The following is a 23,800-nucleotide window of genomic DNA, read 5'->3' on the forward strand; positions in this document are numbered from 1 at the left end:
TCGCCCCGCTCCGGGGACCGGCCTCTCCCACCGCCCAGAGCCGCCTGGGGCGAGGGCGGAGCTGCGGGACCCGGGTCGGGTGCTGCTCCCTCGCCGCCCCGCCTCTCTCCGTGGTAAGGCGGCGGCTTCCGCCCCCTGACGCCTGCTCCGCGGTTGGCCGCGGCGGGGCGGCGCGGCCCTTGTGACACGTCCCGGCACCGCCCGCCGCCGGGCTCTCGCCGCCATTTTGTGCGAGCCGCCGCCGGGGCTGAGAGGGTTTGGGAGCCGCGGGGAGGGAGCTGGGTTCTTCCCCGCGCCGCCATGCCTTCCTCGCCGCTCCGTGTGGCCGTGGTGTGCTCCAGCAACCAGAACCGCAGCATGGAGGCGCACAACATCCTCAGGTAACCAGGGCCTGCCCGACCCCCTTCTTTCCTTCCTGCTGCCGGGCCCCGCCAGTGAGGCCTAGGCCCTGGCCGCCGCCTTCCGTCGCGGGCCGCCCCTCCGGACCGCATCAGGGCCCCTTCCGTGGCCGCTGCAGCACGGACGCTGGCTGCCTCGCCTGCCGTGGAGCTGGGCTCGAGTGGGCTGTCGGGGCAGCGAGGCTCCGCGCTGGCTGCGACCCGAGGCCGTGCTCCGGGCCCGCGCCTGATGCTGCTAGGCCCACGGGCTTGGGAAGTTCGTCCTGTTTGCATCCTGTCTCCTCCGGACCCTGCTCCAGGCTGGGTTCGCCGGAGCGGCCGGTGCGGTGGGGCCTGCACCACCGTCGCTGGCGGGCCTCCGGATCCAGTGCTACAAAACACGAGCTGGCGAATTCGACAGGCACAGAACAGCTCCCGTGTCTCGGCATCTGAAAACTTAAATGCTCCTGTTGTCTCTCTCTCTTTTTTTTTTTTTAATTTTTTTTCCCCCTTTAATGCGTCTGAAGACTGGAACTGCTCTGTGCACTGAAAGGGATCCTTTTCCTGTTGCAGGAGATCTGGAGGAAGTATTTGGTTCAGAATGTTAAATAACTGTCTTTGAGATTACAAGGGTTCATGTGTTTAGCACTGCACGTATTTTCAGCTTGGCTGAATTCACAAGGGGAGACGAGAGACTAGGGATGGACTGAGGCACAGGAGAGGCTTGATCTGCTTGAATTAGTGTTCTTAAATCTTCCCTATGCACTGCAGGAACATGATAAAGGCTTTTAAAAAATTATTATGCAAAGTAACATTCATCTTAAAAGATACATATTACTAGCACAGTAAGCCGAACAACGATGTGTAAATTGTGTGCCACATTTAAATAAAAACAGCAGCCTTGAAATGAATAAATAATAGAAGTATCTGATCTGGCAGCCATCTTGCTGTGAGCAGCATATGATGCTGTTAATGCTTAAACTTGGCATCAGATGTTACCTGTGGCAGTTCTATGAAAACACGACGTTATCAATAGCTGCTTGAGAAAGAAGGATGCTATTGTTTTCTGTTGGTTTTCTGCTACTAATACTGGAACTGAATTTTAATTGAAACCTGAGTACTAAGGACAAAGTTAAATTCACTTCTAATGTCTAGCATTTTTCTTCCTCTCTGTTTTTGCAGAAGAAATAAATCACTTCCGGTGTGACTAGTGTTCTTCTGGCGGATGTGGGAGGGAAATGTTTTTTTTTTTTTTTTAACTCTCTTCTGCCTTAAGATTTTAATGAAAAATTATCAAAATGTATGTATTTGGAAGATGCTTATTTTCAGCAGCATCCTATGTAAATATAGCAAGAATAGCATAAATGGCAAAATAGAGATGAATTGCTGATGCTGTTCTAAAGAAATAACGAGCCCATGCAATGGGAGTGATCGTTTGCCAGTAAACTTCAGGAAAATCAAAGCCAGTCTGCTTTACCAATTCAGGGTAAAGCCTTGCTGTATGTTGCACTGCCATTTGAAAGAACATAGGCTTAAAAGAGAAAGAAGAGGTAGGAAGAAATTGAGGTATTATGAAACTTCGAGGTATTTTGTTAAGGGGTTACAAGACTTCAAAGGGTACACATTCTACGGAGCTGCAAGTGATTGTTTGAAAACAAAGTCTGGAATCCGGCCTTCAATTTGAACATCTTAATGAACACTCATGAACAGCGGTTTGTAATCCGTAGCCTGAGATCTTGCAGCAGTATTTTAGATAGATTGCTGTAGTTTGTTTTTTTGTTTGTTTTGGTTTTTTTTTTTTTAAATACTAGGAAATGTATTAAAATTTTTATTGAAGTGTTTGTCTTATATTTTAATAGTCTTAGATTTTTGTAACACTCTAAGTCAGGTTTCAAAATTAACTTCTCTAGTCTGTTCAGTGTTTTAATGAATTACAAGTTTTAGTTAAGCCAAATTTTTCATGTAGAATTTTTATCAGTAACTTTGCTTATTACATTCTTCAATTTGTAGAGAAAAATATCTGTCAGTAAGGCGAGCTTATTTCACTTTCCAAATGTTAGGACTGCCTAGTGCCTACTGAAATTGGAACTTAATTGTGTGCTGCTTCCTTTTAAAACAATTCAGAAATGTCTGAATTTTAACTTCTGATGCATTTGTAAAACATAAAATTGAGCCCTCTGTGTATAACATCTAGGTGAAATGTTTGATTTACCCAGTAGGCTTTTGTTGGAAGTACCTGCAGTCCATCACTTCTGGCTTTTATGTTTCTTCTTAGTAGTTTATACTTTGTGATGCATGGAATTATGAACTGGTTTAAACAGGCTTGATTTAACATCTTAATATACTTACATTTTGTAACATCCTGGTGTTCTCTCTTTTAGACTTGGAAAAGCAAAATTGTCATAAATACTGTGTTCACACACTTCAGCAATTTAGGGGGTGGTGGTATTTGGGTTTGTTTTCCTTTGTTTCTTTAGACTTAATGTACTAGATAATAAGAGTTACTTTTTATTTTATTATTTTTTTTAGACACTTATGAACTTACCAACCTTTTAGATTGCAGTGGTTCATTCTAGAAGGTTTTGCAATGAATCTCAATTGCCAACCTGAATTTCTCATTCATCCTTACTGTACTTGATATCTCTGTGCTGCCACGTGTACCTCTGGAAAACAAATTATGCTTTAGATCTTTTTCGTATCTGAATAAACAATCTACCAGTTTCTGGTGTTACCTTAGTTCAGTACAGTTTCCACTTGCTTTGTAGTGTGCTTGCATATTTCTAACTAACCAGGTTTTAAACATTTTGTTCTAATCTTCCAACAGAAGTTAGACTGAAGATCTTTGAAATTTGTTAAGAGTAGCAGAGGGGAAGGAGGAAGGCAATAAGGACTATGCAGAAAAACATAACCCTTCCTTAAAAGCCATCGAACTGGATGTCCATCTGTAACCAGTCCCTAGGTCAAATCTTCCTCATCCCACTTTTTTTTTTTTTTTTTTTTTTTTTTTAATATATATATATATAGTATGCAGGCTTAGGTCATAGTTCTCCTTCAAACATAGAAGCGGAAGGTGGAACACTTCTCTTATTACTAAACTTTATTACACAGCAGCTTTGACATTGCCATTTGTGTATATTTATTTGGTAATACTGATGGCTGTTAAAAGGAAGTTACAGTTTCAAACTTTCCCGGTGTATAGGAGATGTTCTGGTAACTTTGTATTTTCAGGCTCTTAAGGTACAGATATCCTATCTCAGTCTCCTGAGGTCAGGGTCTCTGTGTTACTACTGATAACAGCTTAAGCTACATAAATATTCCTTTGTTTTGGGAAACTGAGTGTGTTAAGAAGTTGGGAGTGTGAATATGAGATATCTTAGTGGCAGTCAACAGATTTAAATATTGAAACCCTAGTAGCTGAAAGTTAAATTTCATATTGATGTTATGATTTGTAGACCAACACTGACCATGTAAGAGAACTTAAGTTGCACCCTTGCAGTTTACATAATTCGGTAGTCACAGCTTCTCTACTGGCATTATCTGTCAGCAACTAAATGTATTGAGGTATTGAAATGTGCATTGCTTGATTTAAGAAATCTTAAATTAATAAAACCTCAAGAAGGAAATATTTTAACATTTTTTGTATTAAAGCACTTTCATTTGACAGATTATCAGTGATAATGCAAATCACTACAAGTTAATGTTTTAAATATTTCATAATCAGAATTTGTTAACAATGCTTGTGTTCCTCCTATTTAACAGTGTGAGGTGGTTTTTTTTTTTGTTGGGTTTTGTTTTTTGTTTTGTTTTTTTTTAATATTGACTGAATGCCATGAGATATTTTCAAAGTGGTCTACAAGGAGGGCATTCTTCCTAGTTCTTTTCCTGCTACATGTAGTGGAAGGGGATGTATTAAAATTAGTGATTTGTCCCCTGAAAATCTTTACCACTACCAACTGCAGTGGTACTGCAGGACTTATTGCATTTGCTTTCATGTTTAGTAATAGGCCATCGTAAGAAGAGAAGCTGGACTGTTATGACCTTACAGTAAGGTGAAAAATACCTTAATGTAATAAGCGTGTGTGAGATCCCAAAATAACAATAAAATAGAAGAAAGATGTGAATAAAAGTTCATGTCTCAATCTGCATGGATTAATACTATTTCTCCTCTCAGTACCTGAAACTGAGGGGGTAACCGCTGCGTCATGTGTTAGTGTTTTGTTAATATAATCCCACGTTGATCTCTGCTTTCAGCAGCAGTTGTGTCCCACATGAGAAGTAGTATTTGCAATGAACTCTGAGATTCTTTGGAGGGAAATGCAAAGACTGTTTTCAGGTTCTTCAGTTAAAAGTCTGTAAACCCATGGGCACATGAGCAGTGCATGTGATCTCATTGTAGTGAGCTTTGGGCTTAAACTGACATGAGCATGCTTGCTGAAAATGAGATCTACGTACTGGCTTACATTTGTACTTAGTATATTGATAGTTACATACATTCGTCTTAGTAGTATTAATAGAGCTTCCTGAAACTTCACAACATTTACAGTTCCGTTAATGTTTAGGCTTCATGTTTTCAGAAGGCAGTGCTGGGGTAGTGTATTAGTATATCTTGCACTTCACTGTTCATGGTAAAGGTGAAGCTTATTGTTTTCCATCTTTTGCGTAGTTTTACTAGGCCTAGAACAAATCCTAGATATACATTGTCTTGGGGAAAATGTTCATTGTTGAAAGGCTATGCCACGTTACAACAGAAACTTGATGACTCACTAAACTAGATCTGTCCAGCCGCTTAATAAAAGCAGTCTCTGTTGAGTAATGGTTCTGTGGAGGCATTCTTCCCTCTCCCCGCCTCTCAATTGTTGCAAGAAATGTGTTGAAACATTTTTCAGAATATTTCATAATCCTACACCTGGTTCTTAAATAACGTAAAAGCTGTACCCTGGCAACTGCTACTGTCAAAGCATGAAATTCATATTTCATCTCTCATGTGAGAAATGCATATTCCAACTATTCAAGGAGGTAATTTTCAATAGGACGCATTTTTGATGTGTGTAACTTCAAATGAAGATTTCTGTTTTGCTTTATATGAGATCATGCAAACTTCAGGGACATTGCTGCCAGTAAGGTATGGGCATCTTAATGTGTATGACCCATGTAGACCTGCTTCAAAGAATAATATTAAAGAAAATATTAAAGTTAGGAGGAAAACATAGAAGAAAATATTTTCCCAAACTCCACTATTTCTCAGTTGGTTGGTATTAAAATTCTTGGCCAAAATAACTTCAAGTGGTAGATACAGAAAGGAAAGAAGATGAGCGAGACATCTGGAAAAGGTCAATTTGAAGCATTACTGTATTAGCACTGCACTTTCTTCTATACATGTTACGGCTCCCTTCATGTCCAGTAGAAGCAGTAGAATAAAAGCTTGGGTCTGGAAGTATTGCAGGGAAAATAAGCTAAACATAACTGGTGCAGTTATGAGTCATTGTTAATGTGATGGGAGGCTGGGAGGGGGAAAGAATTGCACTTTTTTCCACTTGTATCCGTTTTTGGTTGTCAGTCCTGCAGAAAGAAGGAAAAAATCATCATATATCCTGTCTGTCTACAGAAATAGGAACCTATAAATAGTTGCTGGAAGAAAAAGTGTAGCAAAGCAAGAAAAGATAAAGGAGGGGCTATGTTCCAGTAGGACAAATTAAAAGAAATAGCGTTACTGATAGTTGCATAGCAGTGTTTGAGCTTGGGGCAAAGTTTGATCACAGTTAGCCTCTGTGTAGAAGCTTTTGGTATCACTTTGAAGACACCATTTGAAGGCAAACATGCAGTTTGAATTTTTGTCTTCTGAATTTCCTTGCTGCCTTCTATGTGAAGACCAGGGAGTCAAGATATGAGTGACTCTCGCACTAGTTTCCAGTCTCCTGTTCACTCTTCTCAGAAGAAAGCTCTACTTTTTCTTTTTTCTTTTTCTTTTTTTTTCCCTAATTATTTTGGGGGAAAGGGGATGGGGAGGTGGGGCAGGCATTATTTGCTTGCTTTTTGGTTTTCTTTTAACACTGTTCACTCTGCAGTCTCTGCTAAGTCGTTGAGGCTGAAAAATGCGAGCCTTTAAAAAAAATGAGATTAAGCTGTGGTCTTGACATGTTTCAGAAGTTAGATTGTCATTATAAAGCCAAATGTTTTGGCATTCTGGGCAGTGACAACAGTATTTTACCATCTAACTTTCTCCATTAAACCACCAGAAAACAATATCTTTTTGCTTTTGTTATTCAATAAATACATTGTAATGTTTCTTAATATTACTGAAGGATTTGTTCGGGTTCAAGTAGGTGTACTTAGGTTAATCAGAAAGAACATTTTGACATTACCCTAAAGACAAGCAGGTTCCTACCTTTTTTTTCTTTTTCTTTTTTTTTTTTTTTTTTTTTTTAAATCCTTAAACAAGTAGTTGTTCATAAGAATGGAATTAAGCTATCCCTGGCTTACCTAAGAGTTTTTGGTACCAGCCAGCAGAATATTTGCCCCACTCCTGTAAAGGTAATGACACAGTGTATTTTTCAGTCCACTTGAGAAAAATGCCAGGCACAAAAATGTTTATGCTACTAAATTACACTAGTGGTAGTTTTGGCAACATAGTGATGGGAATAATGTAGTTAGCCCAGCAACTTGAGCAGAATACTTCAGTGTTGATCAATTGGTGTAGGTACTTGCTTTCTTATGTTAAGACAAAAACATCTCTGCCTGTACTGTATTGTCTAAGACCAAATAAAGAACCCATGCTTTTTGCAAATCCAGGATCCCTGAAAGCATAAAAGAAACATTCAAAACACTGCATACCATAATTCTAAGAAACCTTAGTATAAAATATAGGTGCTCCTTAGAAATGATGTGTGAGTTTCAACTGTAACTGCAAGGAAATATGCATGTTAGGTACGCTTGGCAATTTACTTGATAAGAGTTGCCCAACTGATTGGTTGTGATTTGACTGATTGCTAAGAGGTGTTTAAAATTCAGTGTTCTTCAGCACTTTGATGTTTTAAGTCCATCCAATCTAATTGCATTTCCCCCTCTCTTCTTCTCTGTCTTTCAGCAAACGAGGATTCAGCGTCCGATCCTTTGGAACAGGGACTCATGTGAAACTGCCAGGACCAGCACCGGACAAGCCGAATGTTTATGATTTCAAAACAACATATGATCAGATGTACAATGATCTGCTTAGGAAAGACAAAGAACTGTATCCCTGTGGCATGACCTTTTTAAAAAATCCAATATGGTTCATCCTTGAAAGGTGTAATTCATTATTTGGCATTATGCATTAGTAATACATAGTTGCTTGACAGGTGAACTTAAAATGTTTTAAGTTTATAGGAGGTTTTCTTACCATGGGCCTCTCATGCTCCCTTGTAAATGGCTATTGAGTTACAATGCACACATTCAGAATGCTCTTTTGTAGCGTGTTAACATGTTCAGCTCTTGAATGAAAACACATTAATACTATCACAGATTGTCCATTACCTCCACTGCACTGTGGATTGTATTTTCTTAGTGCAAAGACTGTCCTGATAATGGATATGTGAAGAGCGACCACCTCGACACTAATGTTGTATTTAGCTCAGACAAGCTGACAGGTAAGGTTTACTGTATACTTTGGGAGAGAGAATACCATTCATTAAAGAGCTCACCCTTGTCACTGAGAATTTTTTGATACATTATTTGATCAGTGCACCAGAAAAAAATAAAAATCATATAGTGTATTATAAAGAATGGACATAGGAGAGCCCAATAACATATTTTATCCTAGAGAGCAGAGGCGATCAAGGCTATGGACACTACTTAAAACCATGACAAATGTCAAACTGCATGAGTTTAGAAGTCTGTATTTGAAGTTGATTTTTCATTTGTTTTTAAGAAAACCCACAAACCTACAAAATTGGGGCACTCATTCTAGATATTCTTTTCTCAACAAGGGATCTAATTTTAAAAATTATTTTTAAAGTGTTAAGTATGAAAGAGAAAACTCACCCTAAATAAGGGCTTCAGTATATGCTGAATTTGTGCTTAAAAGATAGAGGACCCTTTAAAGTGAAGTATCCCCGCAATGAATCTTGGTAGTTTAAAAGAGCAGTCTTTATACTTTTTAGTGATATAAGGGGTTTTTTTCCTAAAATCTTGAGTATGGCCATCCGAAGATCCAACAGGAATGTTAACATGGTTTAAATGTCTTAATTGTACTCGCAGCCCAGTTTTCTTGCATATTTTTGAAAAATTTGAAGAAAGGCTAATCAGGTTGTCAGAGACTATGAAACTTGGAACATGTTAGAAACAGTTCAAGCTGTTTCCCAGGGAGTCAGGAAACTCAATAACTTTTTTCAAGGTAGCTCTACAGTTCTTTTATAGCAGAGATTATACTATAGCTTACTACTGCTCAGCAAATTCTATGTTGTAGTTGCTGGCCAGAAATAGTAAATTTGAGCTCGCCAAGACCCCAGGAGTAGTGGCTTCTTTTGCATTGTCCACTGAAAGACTTTGGTTAAGAAATGTTGGGCTGTACAGCACAGTGAGAACCGATTAAGCATTGAAATACCTTTCTGCATGGTGTTGTGCACAAATGGCATCCCTTGCCAAGGGGTATTGTTTTCTAATAGTTAATTAGAGGTCCTTTTTTAAAAAAAAAAAAAAAATTCAAAATGTAGGGTATAGTCTTAATGAATCACGTGTGATGTGCTGGATTTTTTCATCCCTGTGCCTATAGAGGAAAGGACAACCTTGCAAACCTGTCTTAACAAGGTATGCCGTACCTCAATTAAAAAAGAATTGCTTCAAAATATTTTAATTGAGAAATAATTTTAACAAGCACTATCAGCTTGTGATTTCCTTGTTCCATTTTTCATTGCTGCTGTACTGAGTATGGCAATGCTTTGAGATAAAACCAACGGAAAGCCTACCTAGCCCCACTCCATTCTGCATATTTTGGAGTTACCGTTTTGGTTCTGCTCCGTGCTGGAGATAGTTGCTGTGTTCCCCAAATGTATTAGCAGTGTTAAACCATTTCTCTAGATAAAAGAAAACAAGTTTAAGCAATAGCCTTGCAAGGGAAATAGGGCAAGAACAGTTGCCTGTACATCTTTGCATTTTTGATTCTCTGATAATATAAGCTAAGGTTTTCAGAGTGAAGACTGTCAGTGCAGAAAGCAACTCTATTTCCTGAAATGGGTTTTGAGAGTAAAGACTTTACAGTAACCAAAACCAGAGCTACTCTCATCCGAGAGTTATGGAATAGCTTTTTGTGAACCAGTTGTGTGGATGTCAGGTTTTTAGGGTTAGCATTAATTCATAGAGGTGATTGGCATGCAAACTTTACTTGCTGAAGAGTGGGAGGGCCTGCTCTTCTGGTTGATTTGGAGTGTAATTCGTATGGGGAAACAAAAGAAGGTGTAGTTCTTCATATGATTTAGCTACTTATTTGGTTCCTCAGCCTTGCGTTCATCAGCTAAGGGAGGGTGACTATCATCTGTAGCCTTTCCACGTGGTTTGAAATAATGTATCTTGGTGGCAAATTATTCCCATATTTCCAGTGGTGGAAGTTTGAGTCCGTGAAGTTTGAGTGCTCAGCATTCAGTACTGCCTCACTTAGGAGTGACATCCTTCCTCCAGTTCTGTATGCCAACAGGGGTCCAAAGCGTTTTGGACACTAGGTACTCAGTGAAATTGTGGCTGTAAGGGACTTAGAATGTTCTCTGGGCAGCCAAGTCAATGACTCCTGTTTGAGAAAGTGGTAGTCTTAAACGGAAATGAGCTTCTGCAGTGTTGGACATCAGTCAAAGCAAGGTTAAAAATGTGAAACTCTCTTAGGCAGTTATGGAGAGGGGAGAGAACTATCAATACCCCCTCAGCAGAGACTAAAAGCACTTTCATTACAGTTAATGAAAAAAGCACTTTCATTACAGCACAAGCTCACATACCTTGAAGGCATATGTTGAATTTCAGAAGCACAGGAGTAAGGCATTAATGGAGCCAGGCATACAGATTCGGTTGAGTAGGTGGTTACAGTATATCTAAAATGGAAGTACTTCAAAGCGTTTTAAGGTGTGGTAGTTAAACCTTATAGTTAAAGTTAAGTATCCACATCGACCGTTGCATTTTTTAGACTATAGCATTTAAATTCCCTGAGTCCTAACAGAGAGCTGCAACAAAACCATTTAAGGCTGTTCTGAATGTGGCTTTTGGTTGCTTTTTTAAAATATTCTCTTATTTTTAGGAGAGTAGTTCTATTAGTAATCTGTAGGAGACATGACCATGGTCTGCGGTACTTCTGTGGGGCTGTGTGAGCGACACTACCTTGTGGTATTTGCATGTGTAACTGGACTTCTCAAAGATAAGCCACGGTGGTTACCTGCCCCTTACAACTGTGTGAAGGGGTTTAAGGACTTAGTTCTAATTACATGGGGATGACTTTAAAGATAGAACAAAAATAGAGGAAAACTGATGAGCCTTACCTTCAAGTGAATGCAAAAACTAGTCAAGGATGAAACTTTCTAAATGCCAAATCTGGAACAGCAGTTGCTTTTATGCCCAGGGTTAGGAACTGTTCAAATGGAAATTTGACCAAAATTCTGCAGCAGTAGGTTCTGGGTTTTTTATCAATGTTAACTAACTCCATGATTTATTTATTCCCCACCCCCCTTCTCAACACTGATGTATCTGTGACCCTCAGGTGGAAGATACCTAATAATTTCCATAGATACGGGTTATTTAATTAGGATTTCTAGGCAGCCTATCTCTACTCTGCAAGCTTGGCCTCCTGCTCTGTTTCCTACTTTTCTCACCTCCTCTTTTAATTTGACCTGCTCTCTAACTGTAGATGGGATTCCAGTTTTAGCTCCATAGTTACATGATGATATAAAATTGTGGGGAGAGGGGGCAAAACATATCCTCAAGAAGTTACTAAAGGTGTGCTTCGGTTAGAAAGGAAAATGTTTCAGAAAGGAAGAAGAAAAACTGACTTGGTACGTCTCACTCAGACATAAAGATTCTTTTCTGTCAAAAAAGCAATAGTGATAATCTAGGTGATTGGGATCTAGGTTTTTTTTCTCTGTGAACTCCATATTTAATCTGAATGGCCATATAGTACTTTTTGTGCTATTGCTGATGTGTGGTGGTTTTTTGTTTTTTTAATAGTACCCTTCACATTCAGAATGAGTGGAACCAGTTTCTTCTGCCATATGCGGACCACTTTGCCAGTAAATACTCGTAGTGTTATGGTCTCCCTGTAGCTGGCACTTATCTCAGGTTTATCCGCCAGTCTTCCATCTGTCCAAGAAGATGAGCTCTATTAACTGGTAAGATGCATTGTGATAGAACATCAGTAGAGGAAAACGCGGTGGCTTTGGAGCAAGTGTAGGCTTGAGGGATTATGTATAGTCGTTCCAGAAGTGAAGGGGGCGGGGGGGGAGGGGGAAATCTGAAGCAAGTTCTGACATGTACAAGATCTTCACGGTATCTAGATGAATAAAACTGAAACCTTTATTTCCTTACAGAGGGTGAGGAAGGCCAACAGTAGTATATTGTTGAACTGAATTGGCTTCACTGTAGAACTGAGTAGGAGAAAGATTCTGTGTCATTCCCAAAACTTTTCAGTCCCACTTAAGACACTATCTCCTGTGCCCATGAAGAGGAATAAACACAAAGAAGATAGAGACTAGCTGAGAAGAAGGGGCATCCAGAAGCAGTGGGGCTGTATTGAGGAGTAATTTTTCTGTTGTAGGATGGTGATGAAGGAGGATCCTGTAGTGCTGAAATCTTAGACATCACTGCGGTTAAGCTTTTCTTGCAGAAAAACTGCATTTCCTGCCTTAGAATCAGACTTAGCTTCGTGGGACAGTACAATTTGAGCATTTATACTCATCTCTTCCAGAAGATTTCCTCTACTCTCCCTTAACACTACTACTGGAAGAAAGGAATGAGTTTTCTTGTGCAGTGCTGCTCAACTGTAGTAGAAAGTTACTTGGCATCAGCCACAGAATGGATAACCTCACCGCTGGAATACTGCATATCTGTTGTAGTGTGAGTGTGTTGCTGGGTTCTGCTCAAGGCAAGAAATAGAATTACTTGTTGAACCATGGTCAGACTATCTTACAGGTCAATAGGAAGTAATTCTCCATTCAGTCTGAAGGGTGGAGTCAATGAGAGATGAATATTTTAAAATTGGGGACTAAAACTGAAAAGGAATTGTCATAACGCACTTCTTAATAAACTAAAATTCTGTAATTATGCAGCTAGTGCAGGATTACATCTACCGCCTTTTCCCACTAGGTGTATTATTATTATGAGGATGGTAGCACCTGTTTGTTACAGCCTTGATCTTAGCTGTTTATAATTCCTGGGTTCATGTAGTCAGGTTCTTGAGAATTCTTTCTCTTAAACTGATCACTTTGCTCTAATATATCTTCTTGACATCAGAGTAAACTGGTGTGGAGGAGCTAGTTAATAAGTAGTGGCTTTATTCCATTTTCTTAGCCTGGTAAGTAAGGGAACAGATAAAAGGATTTTGATTTCTGATACAGTTCATCCACAGCATAAACCAGATTTTTTTTTTTTTTTTCTGCACTTCACATCTCTTAAAATGTTTACTCATGTAAGACCTTCCTTCCATTTGGCTTAGACTTTCATTTTCTTGAGAGTGGTGTAGTATCAAATAGTATCTTGGATCTTGCTGATTGCTTGTGTTTTTCCACTTTCAAAAAGTGATGTATGATACTGATACCCAGATGATTCATGGCCTGAGCTGATGACTGCAGGCATTGATGGGAAAAGCTATTGGAAGAAAAGCTGTCAGCGACAGGAAGATCTTGCTGGGGACCACTTCCCCAGTTTCTTTTGAATACTATTTGTCTGTTGTAGAAACTCCTGCCACCTGTAACAAAGCTCTAGGATCCATAATGCTTGAGTAGTAATTCCTGATGTTTCTGGAACAATGAGCTACCCTAATACCTGGAGTGTTTATGTTGGACCGTTTTACTGGAGGCTGTACAAAGAAACTGTAAGTTGCTTAATGAGGAAAGTTACCACAGCATGGGTGCACAGGAGTGCTAGTGAGACCTGCAGAACATCTGCACCCTGCTTGTTGGGGCCATATAGCTCAGTCTTGAGGAGTAACTTAATTAAATTCCACTTCAGGTAAGCTCTTCATGCATCTACTTATCTTATGTTTTCATTTGGTTTTCTTTGTGGATTTTGAACCAATAAACAGTTGTCAGCTTCTGTTCTGTGCTGTCATTCCAGTGGTCAGTGGGATAGTTTCCGTATCTCTGTAAACCACTTTGGAATGCTTTATTTTAGGTGTGTTGAAGGGGGTTGGGTTTTTGGTTTTTGAGGGTGTTGGGTTGACCTTGAAGCTTGACCTTGCAAAAGCCAAAAATGGTTGAAATCATGGCCTGCTGCATGTCAGTGGCAAAACTTCTTTTGAATGCAGTGCAGCACAAGTCTCATTTTCTTTCTTAACATGTCTTTCAAAGTACTTCAGTGCTCCTAGAAGTAGAGGGAAGGGATGAGGATGCAAAGCAGTGTAAGCAGTGTTTAAACTGAATTTGAACAATCTTGTAAGAGACACATTTCTGTGAAGGGTCGTAGAACTAAAACACTTCGCAAAATCTCAGGACTTTCACAGGCAGGAGTTTTCAGTTCTCTTTAGCTTGGCTTCTTGTTAGACTGTCATTAAGCTTGGTTTCATTCACATTAAAAAGGAAATATTTAAAATTATTTTTTAAAATATATAAACCATAAATATTTGTAATTTAAATATTATTTTCTCTTTGTATTAGAACTTCTGAGACATGGTAGAAATGACAGCCTCCAGTCTAATATTAAATATTTTTCAGCATATAAAACATCCTCTGCCATCCTGTCTTCTAGGTAGTCTTTGGGAAGGTTTCCTTAACCAAGATGAGTCCTGAACAGATGCTCTAAGGAATTCTGGCTAAAGGATCCTGTCTGAGGCTAATAACTATTGAAAAATGCATTTAGAATTTTACAGTGATTTAACTGACTGTTTCAGTCATGATGTATCAACTCTGAATGAACATGTATGTTTGAATCTTTGTCTTTAAAACGCCATTGTTGGCTTTTTGCATAGCTAACTTCTTAGCATGGTTTTTCTTTGTTTTTAGGCGATCGTCTTTGTAAGGGACTTTATATAAGGGTAAGCAGAAGATTTTGCTGCTTCCACTCCTGAGCATTGGTTAAATCTTACTCCTGTTGTAATCAGTACTGGATGAAACTCAAAAGCAGTCTGCAGCATCAAAATGAGCATAGCTGTGTTTGGTCCTAGTTTGGCAATTTCATCCCAGACTTGAATGAGGGGGGAGAAGTGACAGTGGGCTACTGTTTCTTGCCTTGAAGAGGTTACCTCAGATTAGCACAAAACTTCTGTGCCAATGTAAAGGACACTTATACATATTTTTTTTTTCTTCTTCTTTTGATTCCAAAACAATTTCCAACTTCAGGGTAGAGGCTAGCGTTAGTTCAACTAGTGTTAGTTGCGAGGCAGTAAAACCTGTGTGCCTGACTTCTGGGATGTTCTTGCCATTTTTCTTGGATATGCAGAAAGATGGAATATGTAACAGGTGGACTGAAGATATATTTAGAATTATAGAATAGTTTGAGTTTGAAGAGACCTTTCAAGGCCACCCACTCCAACCCTCCTGCAAGGAGCAGGGACGTCTCGAACCGGATCAGGTTGCTCAGAGCCCCGTCCGACCTGGCCTGGAACGTTTCCAGGGATGGGGCACTCACCACCTCTCTGGGCAACCTGGGCCAGTGTTCTACCACCCTCATTGTAAAAAAATTTTTTCCCTATGTCCCGTCTGAATCGACCTCCTCCTATTTTAAAGCCGTTACGCCTTGTCCTATCACAGGCCCTGCTAAAGAGTTTCTCCTCGTCTTATCAGCCCCCTTTTGGCCCTGGAAGGCCGCTCTAAGGTCTCCATGAAGCCTCCTCTTCTCCAGGCTGAACAGCCCCAGCTCTCTCAGCCTGTCCTCACAGGAGAGGTGCTCCAGCCCTCTGATCGTCTTTGTGGCCTCCTCTGGGCCCGCTCCAGCAGGCCCATGGCTTTCTTATGGTGGGGGCTCCAGAGCTGAACACAGTACTCCAGGTGAGGTCTCACAAGAGCGAATTTCCACATAAAGTACTTAAACTTTGTATATGGAGTATTAGTGTAATGTCTGCCACCTTTTAAAGTGGTAGAGCTTTTAAGTATAAATCACATTTATTTCTATTTAGGCAAAGTTAGCATTCTCTTGCTACCAGCATTGCTTCTTACTAAAGCTCTAAGTTAAGCGCCTTTGTCTAATAGAATCTTGTGGGATCATAGCTTCTACCTTTACTAAAGCATCTAGAAACTTGCAGGAAAACCAACAGCTTAAGTTATAAAAGATAGTTTTGAAAAATACTACTGTGAAGAAAGAATTTGATTTAATTTACTGTGAAGACATAGATCTTCATAGTTTTAGCAATTAATGTTGATGCTTTTGACTAGAGTGATCAAGTTGTGTTCATGTAAGAAAAACCTTAACACTTTCTAGTATGGAAGAGCAAGTGAAAGTCTGATGCTTCATGATTCTTGTTTAATGACTCTGATCTTAAAATATTTCTCAGTACTCCCAAAGGTACAAATTGTAGAAATTAAGTGAACTGTGCCAGATTTTTCTGATAATCTACATGTGAGATTGCTTATGTCACCTGCTTCCATGAAGCGTTTCGAAAACTCACTTCTGTGTAGCTTGCCCGGTGTCCACGTAGATTGGCATAAAACATCCTTCTGCTACTTAGAGGAGCGTTTTGAAAACTTCTAGCAGATAGAAATGAAAGACTGGAAACTTTGGATACATTTGGAAATGTGATCAATAACCCACATCTTGGCAGAAGGAAGATGAGAAGAATGTGAAAGGTAAGGGAAATCTGAGTAAGGTGGCTGTTGTTACCATTTTACACTCGTTGTCATACTCCAAGTACACAGGAGTCTGTGCAGGTATGTGCTTCAAGCGTTGGCAGAGTTGTTTGGCTCACAGCGTTTTGTGAAGGAGAGCATATATCCTTCTATGTATTTCAGATATAATTGTTCTGGCACTTGGGGATCCAGATGTAGATTTATTCAGCTGGAGTAAATATAGCAAGGTTTCAACGATGGATGAACATATGGAGAAAATGAAAAAGCAGTGAAAATGAAGAGGTCTGGAATGGGAATGGCAGGAGAGGTGTGTGCCAGTTTCTTACTTTCCGTCTCAGTAGAAACCAGTTGGCTGACACAACTGTATTTAAAATCCCACTCAATACAGAGAATAGTTGCTGGTGTGGAAGTCTTGTTGGAAGATCTTGTTCATGTTTATTGCTAGTGTACATGCAAGAAGTGTGTGAAGGGTTTCATATCTCAGAGCTCAATCGACCCTCAGGAATTCATATACATGAGAGCTCTTTTTCCAGAAAATTCTGCCATAAACTTCTGAGAGAAAGTCAACAAAAGAGAGAATCCACTATAAATAGAAATAGCCGTTTACATGCTTAACTTTCCCAAACATGATGCTGCTACTTTATGGGATACTTTTGACTGATTTGATACAAGGTATTGAAAGTAGCATTAAAATCAGAAGTAGTGTTAACTACTGAAGTCTGTTTTCAGGATATGTGAAAAATTCAGACTGTCTTGCTGCCATATACCTCTAATTGGCATAGCATAGATACCATTTCAGGAAAAACCCTGAAGTGATTAAAGTACTATATTTTCAGAACACAGTAAGTTGGGGTGAGGGTGAGCTTTGTTGCTGCCCAGTGACAGAATCTTCAGTCAGTCTTCAGGATCTTTAGAATTTAATGCAAAAATAGAGACATACTAATAACCAGTGGGAGAAGGGCTTATTGTGACACGTTTACCCAAGGCACACCAGTTGTATGTATGTAAGCTTTGCAAAACTGGTTGTTGATCAGACTGTGGATTAACCACATCCCTCTGTTCTTCAGTATCCTGTTTGTAGTGTTGCACTAAGGAATGTTTCCTGCAGACTTCATCCAGCATGTGTCTTGCTCTGCATGCTGCTGCTTAAAGGTATTCCTGCTGTCTTTATGAAAAATGTGTTCTCAGGTTTCCTAAATGTCTTAAATGAAGCAACTTAATTAAGTTTTGTAATACTTGTGTTTTGCTTTATCTGAGTTACCCTCTGTAGCTATAACTCTTATTTAGTTCAAAATTACCTTTGAGTTTTACATTACAAAGCAATGACAACAACGGAAACCAATTTGAGAATAGTTGTTGCAGACCCTGTTTCTCTGAGGCATTGAATGGAATGACTAATGTTTTTCTCGCAGACCTCTCTTCTCACAGCTACCTCAAAGTACTCCACCCAATCCTGTGATACTTGCTGCTCATCTTCTGAAATCTGGCACTTGTTTCTAAACCTGAGAAGAGCATCCAAAAGTAATGTGTGATACTTACAAATCCTCTTATGGTTCCCTCTTGCTTGCCTACTGGTCCTGATAATGATTTCTGTATTCCTGTCGTATGTCCGTGTCATGTGCTGCACTTATCAGTTGTTTGAGTTATCTTGCCAAGTGACCAAGACACTGTAGAGTCCAGCAGCCAAAGTCAAATTTCTCTTGAAGTACACACTTGGATGAAGTGCGTAGTCTGCTGTTTGATGGCATAGTCAAATAGGCCACGTCTTTGAAGTCACCTTGTGTTCTGTCTCTGGTATCCTTGTCTTTCTGGCAGTCCCTTCAGTGTGTCTGTGATATCCCTTCTCCATCTCTTTGACAGTGGGCTTTGCCATTGCTCCCGTTCTTTTCCCCTTTGACAGCTTATATCTGTCCAGTTTCATCCTCAAATATCGTTTCATTTGTTCAGCACTGACAAGTCATTGTCTGGCACTTGAGCTCTAGGCTAAAGTAAAGATTTTTCCTTCTTTCAGTGATGTGTTGATGTTATCCTCAGCTTTTGGGCTCAACCAGACTTGAGGAAATGAGCACGGCTAGCATGTTGTTGTATTTGGACCAGCTACTGTGAGCGTGTTCAGTTGGATTTTATCTGTGCAGCTTGTAGCTTGGAAATGCTGTGTAGTTGTCCTTAGCAATGAAAAACAAATGACACTTCCATTCTTTGCCAGTCATTAATGCAAGCAAAAATGTTATCAGAAATGTTATTTAACCCAAATTAGTACTCTTGTGATGTTTTGGGATGGTGTATTCTCAGTCTTAAGACTGTAAGTTACACAGCGCCACAAAGAACAAACTCACTCTGTACTAAAACCACACAATTTTAATTCCAAATGAAAGTCAATTTGCGCCGCTCTGGATGTGGAATGTAGGCAGTTCTTGCAGTCTTAATCACAGTTGCTTGGAAAGTAGAATTCCTAGGGCTAGTGCCCATTTTTAGTCTTTTGTTCCCTGAAAAGGAACTGATTCTGAACATGGAAGAAGATTGGTCAGTCTCACACTCGCTCACACTTCGTTTTAGGAAATGCCTAGTTCCTAGGCATTTTGCCAGCCAGAGTTTAACACAATGTATCCTCTGTTCATAATGCAGATACTAATAAATTAAGATGAGATGGAAAAGAGACCTGCAAGTGCCGTTCATACTACTGTGAGAAGTATTCTGCTCTGTTCTTTTTTCACAAAGAAGAATTGCAGTGTTTGAGTATGATGACAGCTGCACCAAAATGAATAGTCAGCTTGTCAGATTTGTTTGAAGATGTAGAAGCTTTTAGTGCTCGTCATTGCTTTAAAGATGATTTTTTTTTCCTAAAAAGTATGTATATATTTTAGCAAATATAGTTTGCCCAACCATGTTTAATAAGTTGGTCTCTAATATATTTTAGATGACTGTGTAATTAATTTATATACCCCAAAACTTTCAGCTCAGATCACTTGTTTCATTTTCAGTTTCACCTGGAAGTTGAAATGAAACTTACTGAATACTTTGATCAGTAAGAAAGCATTTTTCTTCTGTCACACAAGAGTTTAGCTTAAATAGGCCAATATACTGGTGTATAAATTGTGTAAGGCAACTAAGTTTAGTCATTTGTAGACTAAACTAATCGTCTTGATGGGACCTGGTTGGATGCCTTATGCCAAGAGGAGACAGAGATATTTGAGATAATGCTTTTTTTTTTTTTTTGTGTGTGGTGGATGGAAGAATTAACACAGAGTAGCTAGACTGCAGATACACCATATTCTTTTTCACCATCAAGGAAGACTTTCTGCCTTGATGACCTTGGATATAGATGTTTACATGCAACTTTCTAAACCTGCATTGGTTGAATTCATCTAGATTTGCTCTTAAGATATGAAAAACGCTTCTGAAAGTAAATTGTCTAAGTGCAGTGATTCCCACCAGTAGAATGCAGCTCTGTAAGCAGTAGTGGTAAGAAATTAAAACAAAGAAACCTTTGTCTTAAAATGCAGCATCATCTGCTGAAACATGTTAGTGTAAAGAAGTAGGCTTGAAATTTAGTTTTCTTCCTTATGTTTCTTACATGGTGTTTGGTATCCAGGTGGTGTTTTGCAAGTTCTGAAATACACCTTGCTTTATAAACATGCAACTTAAATGGCCTAAGGTGATGGTCATTCCTGTCTATCCATTCCTGAACATTAAGCACGTGAGATTGAACTACTGTTGACATTTCCCTGCTGAATTAATAGAGCATTCTGATTCCAGTTGGACACTCAGCTCTGCAGAACGATAATTTAGTGGGAAACAGAACTCATCTGGCTATGCCCAACTCTGATTTTAGTCCATCCTATTTTCCTGAATTTCTCATTCAGAATTTTGCAGTCTTAAATCTCAAAACTGAGGTGGTAGGTGGAGGACCCATCATCCTAGTTACTAGAAAAAGAACCTCACCATTAACTAGATCTCTTCCCAATGAAATTAATAGCTATTCTTGATTCCTGCTGCTCTGGGAAAAGAAGCAGGGATCTTGTACTCTAATAGATTTGAATGTGTCTACTGTTGTGCAGTGTACCTCTTTCAACGTTTAACTATCTGATCTTAGGATTTATCAAAGCCTCCTGTTTTGTTTGTTTTTTGGTTTTGTTTTTTTTTCTTTGCTAATCTGTAGCTTTTTGTCAACCTCAAGAACAGGTTCTCTAAATATAATCCACAGTAATTTCTGTGCAGACCAGTTGCTTTCTGTACCCTGTATCTTGCCATATGCTTTGTGCCCAGACAACAGTATCTGTTTTTATTTCATGCAAATAAAACTTGGTTTTCTTACATAATATTCTATAAGCTTGTTTGGTGATAAAAAATCTCAAGTTGCAGCCAATACATTATTGCAATCTTATCTTCTGTTTCTGAGCTTGCTTTCTTCTTGCTGCCCTCTTATGCTTCGACTTAAGAAGTCTATTCAACATAAAACCTCGAGGTCTAGAAGTGATAGAAGGATTAAGGCTGGGATAGGTGTCACACATATTGGGAGAGGGGGTAGAATTCTTGTTAATGGAAAGTCAAATCGGATGCATTTGGCTATTATTTTGAAGTAGGTTATTTAATACTCTTTCAGGTGCTGGTGATCTATTTTAATGTTGGTATATTGGGGGAATGAGTGTCGATGTGTAGTTCTGTAGGGAATATGCCATATTTTATCCAGGAGTTATTTAAAAAAAAACCAACCAAACAAAAACCCCCTACTGTCTATCCCTGCAGAGAAACTCTGCATCACTTTCCTACGAGATTTTGCTGTTCGGTGTGAAGAAGAGAATCCTTCTTTAATTCTTCATACAGATTTACAGGCTGTTCTAAAGATCACCTTTGGTTTCCTAAAAAGTTAACTTCTGAAATAGAACTCGGAATAGCTGCTGTTCTCTGATATGGCTAAACAGAAATGAGTGCATTGTTAACAGGCATAGATGGGGAGACAGCGCAAACATTTGAGTCATTAAAAAAAATTAATTGCACCATAAGTGATTTTTACCTAACTGTATGAGCATATTCAGTACAACTTTAACAGTTACAAAAATTTTTTTCATTTTTTTTTTTTTCTTAATGAATTTCCAAGAGTAGTTTTCTCAAGATTATAGCCAGAAATATCTTTCAGATTTGTAAGGATCCAATGTCCTAACAAAACCAGCAATCTATACTTTGTTGAATTTCATAGTCTGGTAGCCACCAAATCTTTGCCACTTCAGTTAACTACACAAGAAACACTATCAGCAAAACAGGAAGTTGGACGTTTCTGAAAGCAATGCTGTTGTTATGGCTCTCTTTCAGCATGCAAGTGGTGTATGTTGAAAAATAGTGTTCTGGGGTGGTGAAAACTTTCATTGTTTTAGCCTCATTGTAGGTTTTATGACATACAGTGCAGGTTTGGGGAGTTGAGAGCAAGGAGTTACGCTGATCATAAGAATATATTGAACAAGAAAACATTTCTTCTCAGGATTGTCTGCATTATTCTGTGAATGTTCTGTGAATGTGTATGCCCATTCCACTTTAACAAAAGCTCCTGTTCACAGTTTCTGCCAAGACTTAATCGTATTTTGTGAAGTGGATCTATAAACAGTTACTTCAGTGCAACAGTGGAAGATGGGCAAAACCAGCAAATAGACTTTCAGTTCTGTAAAACTTCTGAATATTACTAGTGTTTGAGGAGAATAGTTTATACAGTATCTTTAATTGAAATTGCTTTCAGTAGAGACTTTTGGAGAGGACTTGACAAACTCAGAAACATTTTTGTATTTCAGAACTTTTAAACTGCCTGGGAGGAGGGGAAAGGCATTTAGAGAGGATATTGTGGATCATTGGCATTTTCTTTGTTATTATGGCACTGAGTGACTTCCTGTGTCTATCCTTTCGTCAGGTAATACTGGCCCCAGGTTTTAAAGTTTGGAGTGCCCAGTTGAAAGCGAACACTTGCATGAAAGGACATCTGCAAAAGCAAAGGCTGAATGTGAGAGAGAGGGCAGAGAGAATGCATCGGTATTACTTGGTGATGTTGAGGCAGTTGGTAGAATCTGCTTGTTCTTGCTCTGTCAGTGATCTAGGTTTCTGAACAAAATGGGACCGCTGAGTGGTCTTTTAAGTGCAGTCACTGCTGGCTATGCTGTGCTGAAGAAGGGAGGAAGACACTGTCCTGCTTTGGCTATATGCATCTTTCAGTTAGTGTTTATAGCTACAAGTGTTCTCTGGGTGCTATCTGAACTAATTACGGATAAACTGATTAGAGGGGTAAAAGGTGGTTGGCCACGTGCATTGGGCAGAGACCCATCGAGTAGATGCTAAAAGGCATTTCTGCTGTTTGTGACAGGAATCTTAAATTTGGGTAGCAGAAGCTATGAAAGCTTTAGGAGTTTGATCTGAACACACACATAATTTAGTATTTTTTAAAAAAAAGTGTATATTTTCATCTATACATTATTATGGGATGTCCTTAAGTAAATGGAGAGAATGCGCAGTCAGTAACAATAGAAGTAGCTGGGTATAGCTGTCTCCGTAAGAACAAGCAACAATGCTGTCTCTGTTGGAAAAACTCAACTTGTATTGCAACATCTCCTTTTGATATCAAGTCTTTTCACTGCTGACTTGTCATGCCTAAGTTTCATTATATTGTGGATCTGTTTAGCGTAGTTATTCCAATAAAGGTGATATCTGAATTGAACTCACTGTAAAATGTGATGGATTTAATATACCAATAGTTTGCAGTAGGTGAAGGCCTTTTAGGTAAATGTATACATGTTTTGTTGATTTTTCTGAGCGCAGTAGTGTTAAGAAGGCTGCTGTGGCCAGACAACATAACATCACTGAGAGCCAAGTGAAAATTTTGTGAGTACCTTCTGAAGAAGTGACTGCTGAAAAGAAAGAACAGGTAAGGTAGGGAGCAGGGAGGTGAAATCCCTTGAAAGTGAAGTCTAACTGAAATAATTCAACATCTGGCAGTATAGTGGAAACCATTAATAAGTTGTAATATCTTTACACTTGCCTGAGCTCCTGAAGAGAAGGAAGCTGGATTATGATTATGTGTTGAAAACAGTCATGCAGATCACATCCCTCTGCCTGCTGAAAGGATGGTATGCAGTTTTTTCCAGGTGAAAAATATTTCAGACAACAGATATGAATGTACCATGAGTCTTAACTGCTGATTTCAGTCTCCTTTTATAGGCAGATGGACCCTTGGAAAAAAAAAATAGCTGTAAGTTGGCAGCAGAAAGCTTGACTGTGTAAAGCAGAAAGCTTGACTGTGTGGGTTTTTTGAATATGCGTAGTTCTGTCTCCAAGCTCAGTCAGGAAAGCTAGGGGACAGATGCCAGCAACATTTTATCCTAGAAAGGGAAAAAAAGTAACCCAAAAAAGTGTGTGGGATGTTGTGGATTTTTTTTTTTTAACTGCATGATGTAGAAATGAGGAATATAGAGCCCAAAAAGGGCTCACCTTCAAACTGAGCAAAGCCAT

The 23,800-nt window shown here is 39.2% G+C and overlaps 1 protein-coding gene across 1 annotated transcript in view; it reads left to right on the plus strand.

The window, feature by feature from the left end:
• The first annotated feature begins 160 nt into the window (after positions 1 to 160).
• The window catches only part of SSU72 (SSU72 homolog, RNA polymerase II CTD phosphatase), a 29,198-nt gene continuing 5,558 nt past the window's right edge, over positions 161 to 23,800 (plus strand). Inside the window, exons 1-2 of the mRNA XM_086764283.1 lie at positions 161 to 380; positions 7,462 to 7,605. Coding sequence (XP_086620409.1) covers positions 301 to 380; positions 7,462 to 7,605 — 224 coding nt within the window. The 5' untranslated portion in view covers positions 161 to 300. The remainder of the gene's footprint in view (positions 381 to 7,461; positions 7,606 to 23,800) is intronic.

This window comes from Chlamydotis macqueenii, chromosome 21 (assembly GCF_036417535.1).
Source record: "Chlamydotis macqueenii isolate bChlMac1 chromosome 21, bChlMac1.mat, whole genome shotgun sequence".
Taxonomy (NCBI): domain Eukaryota; kingdom Metazoa; phylum Chordata; class Aves; order Otidiformes; family Otididae; genus Chlamydotis; species Chlamydotis macqueenii.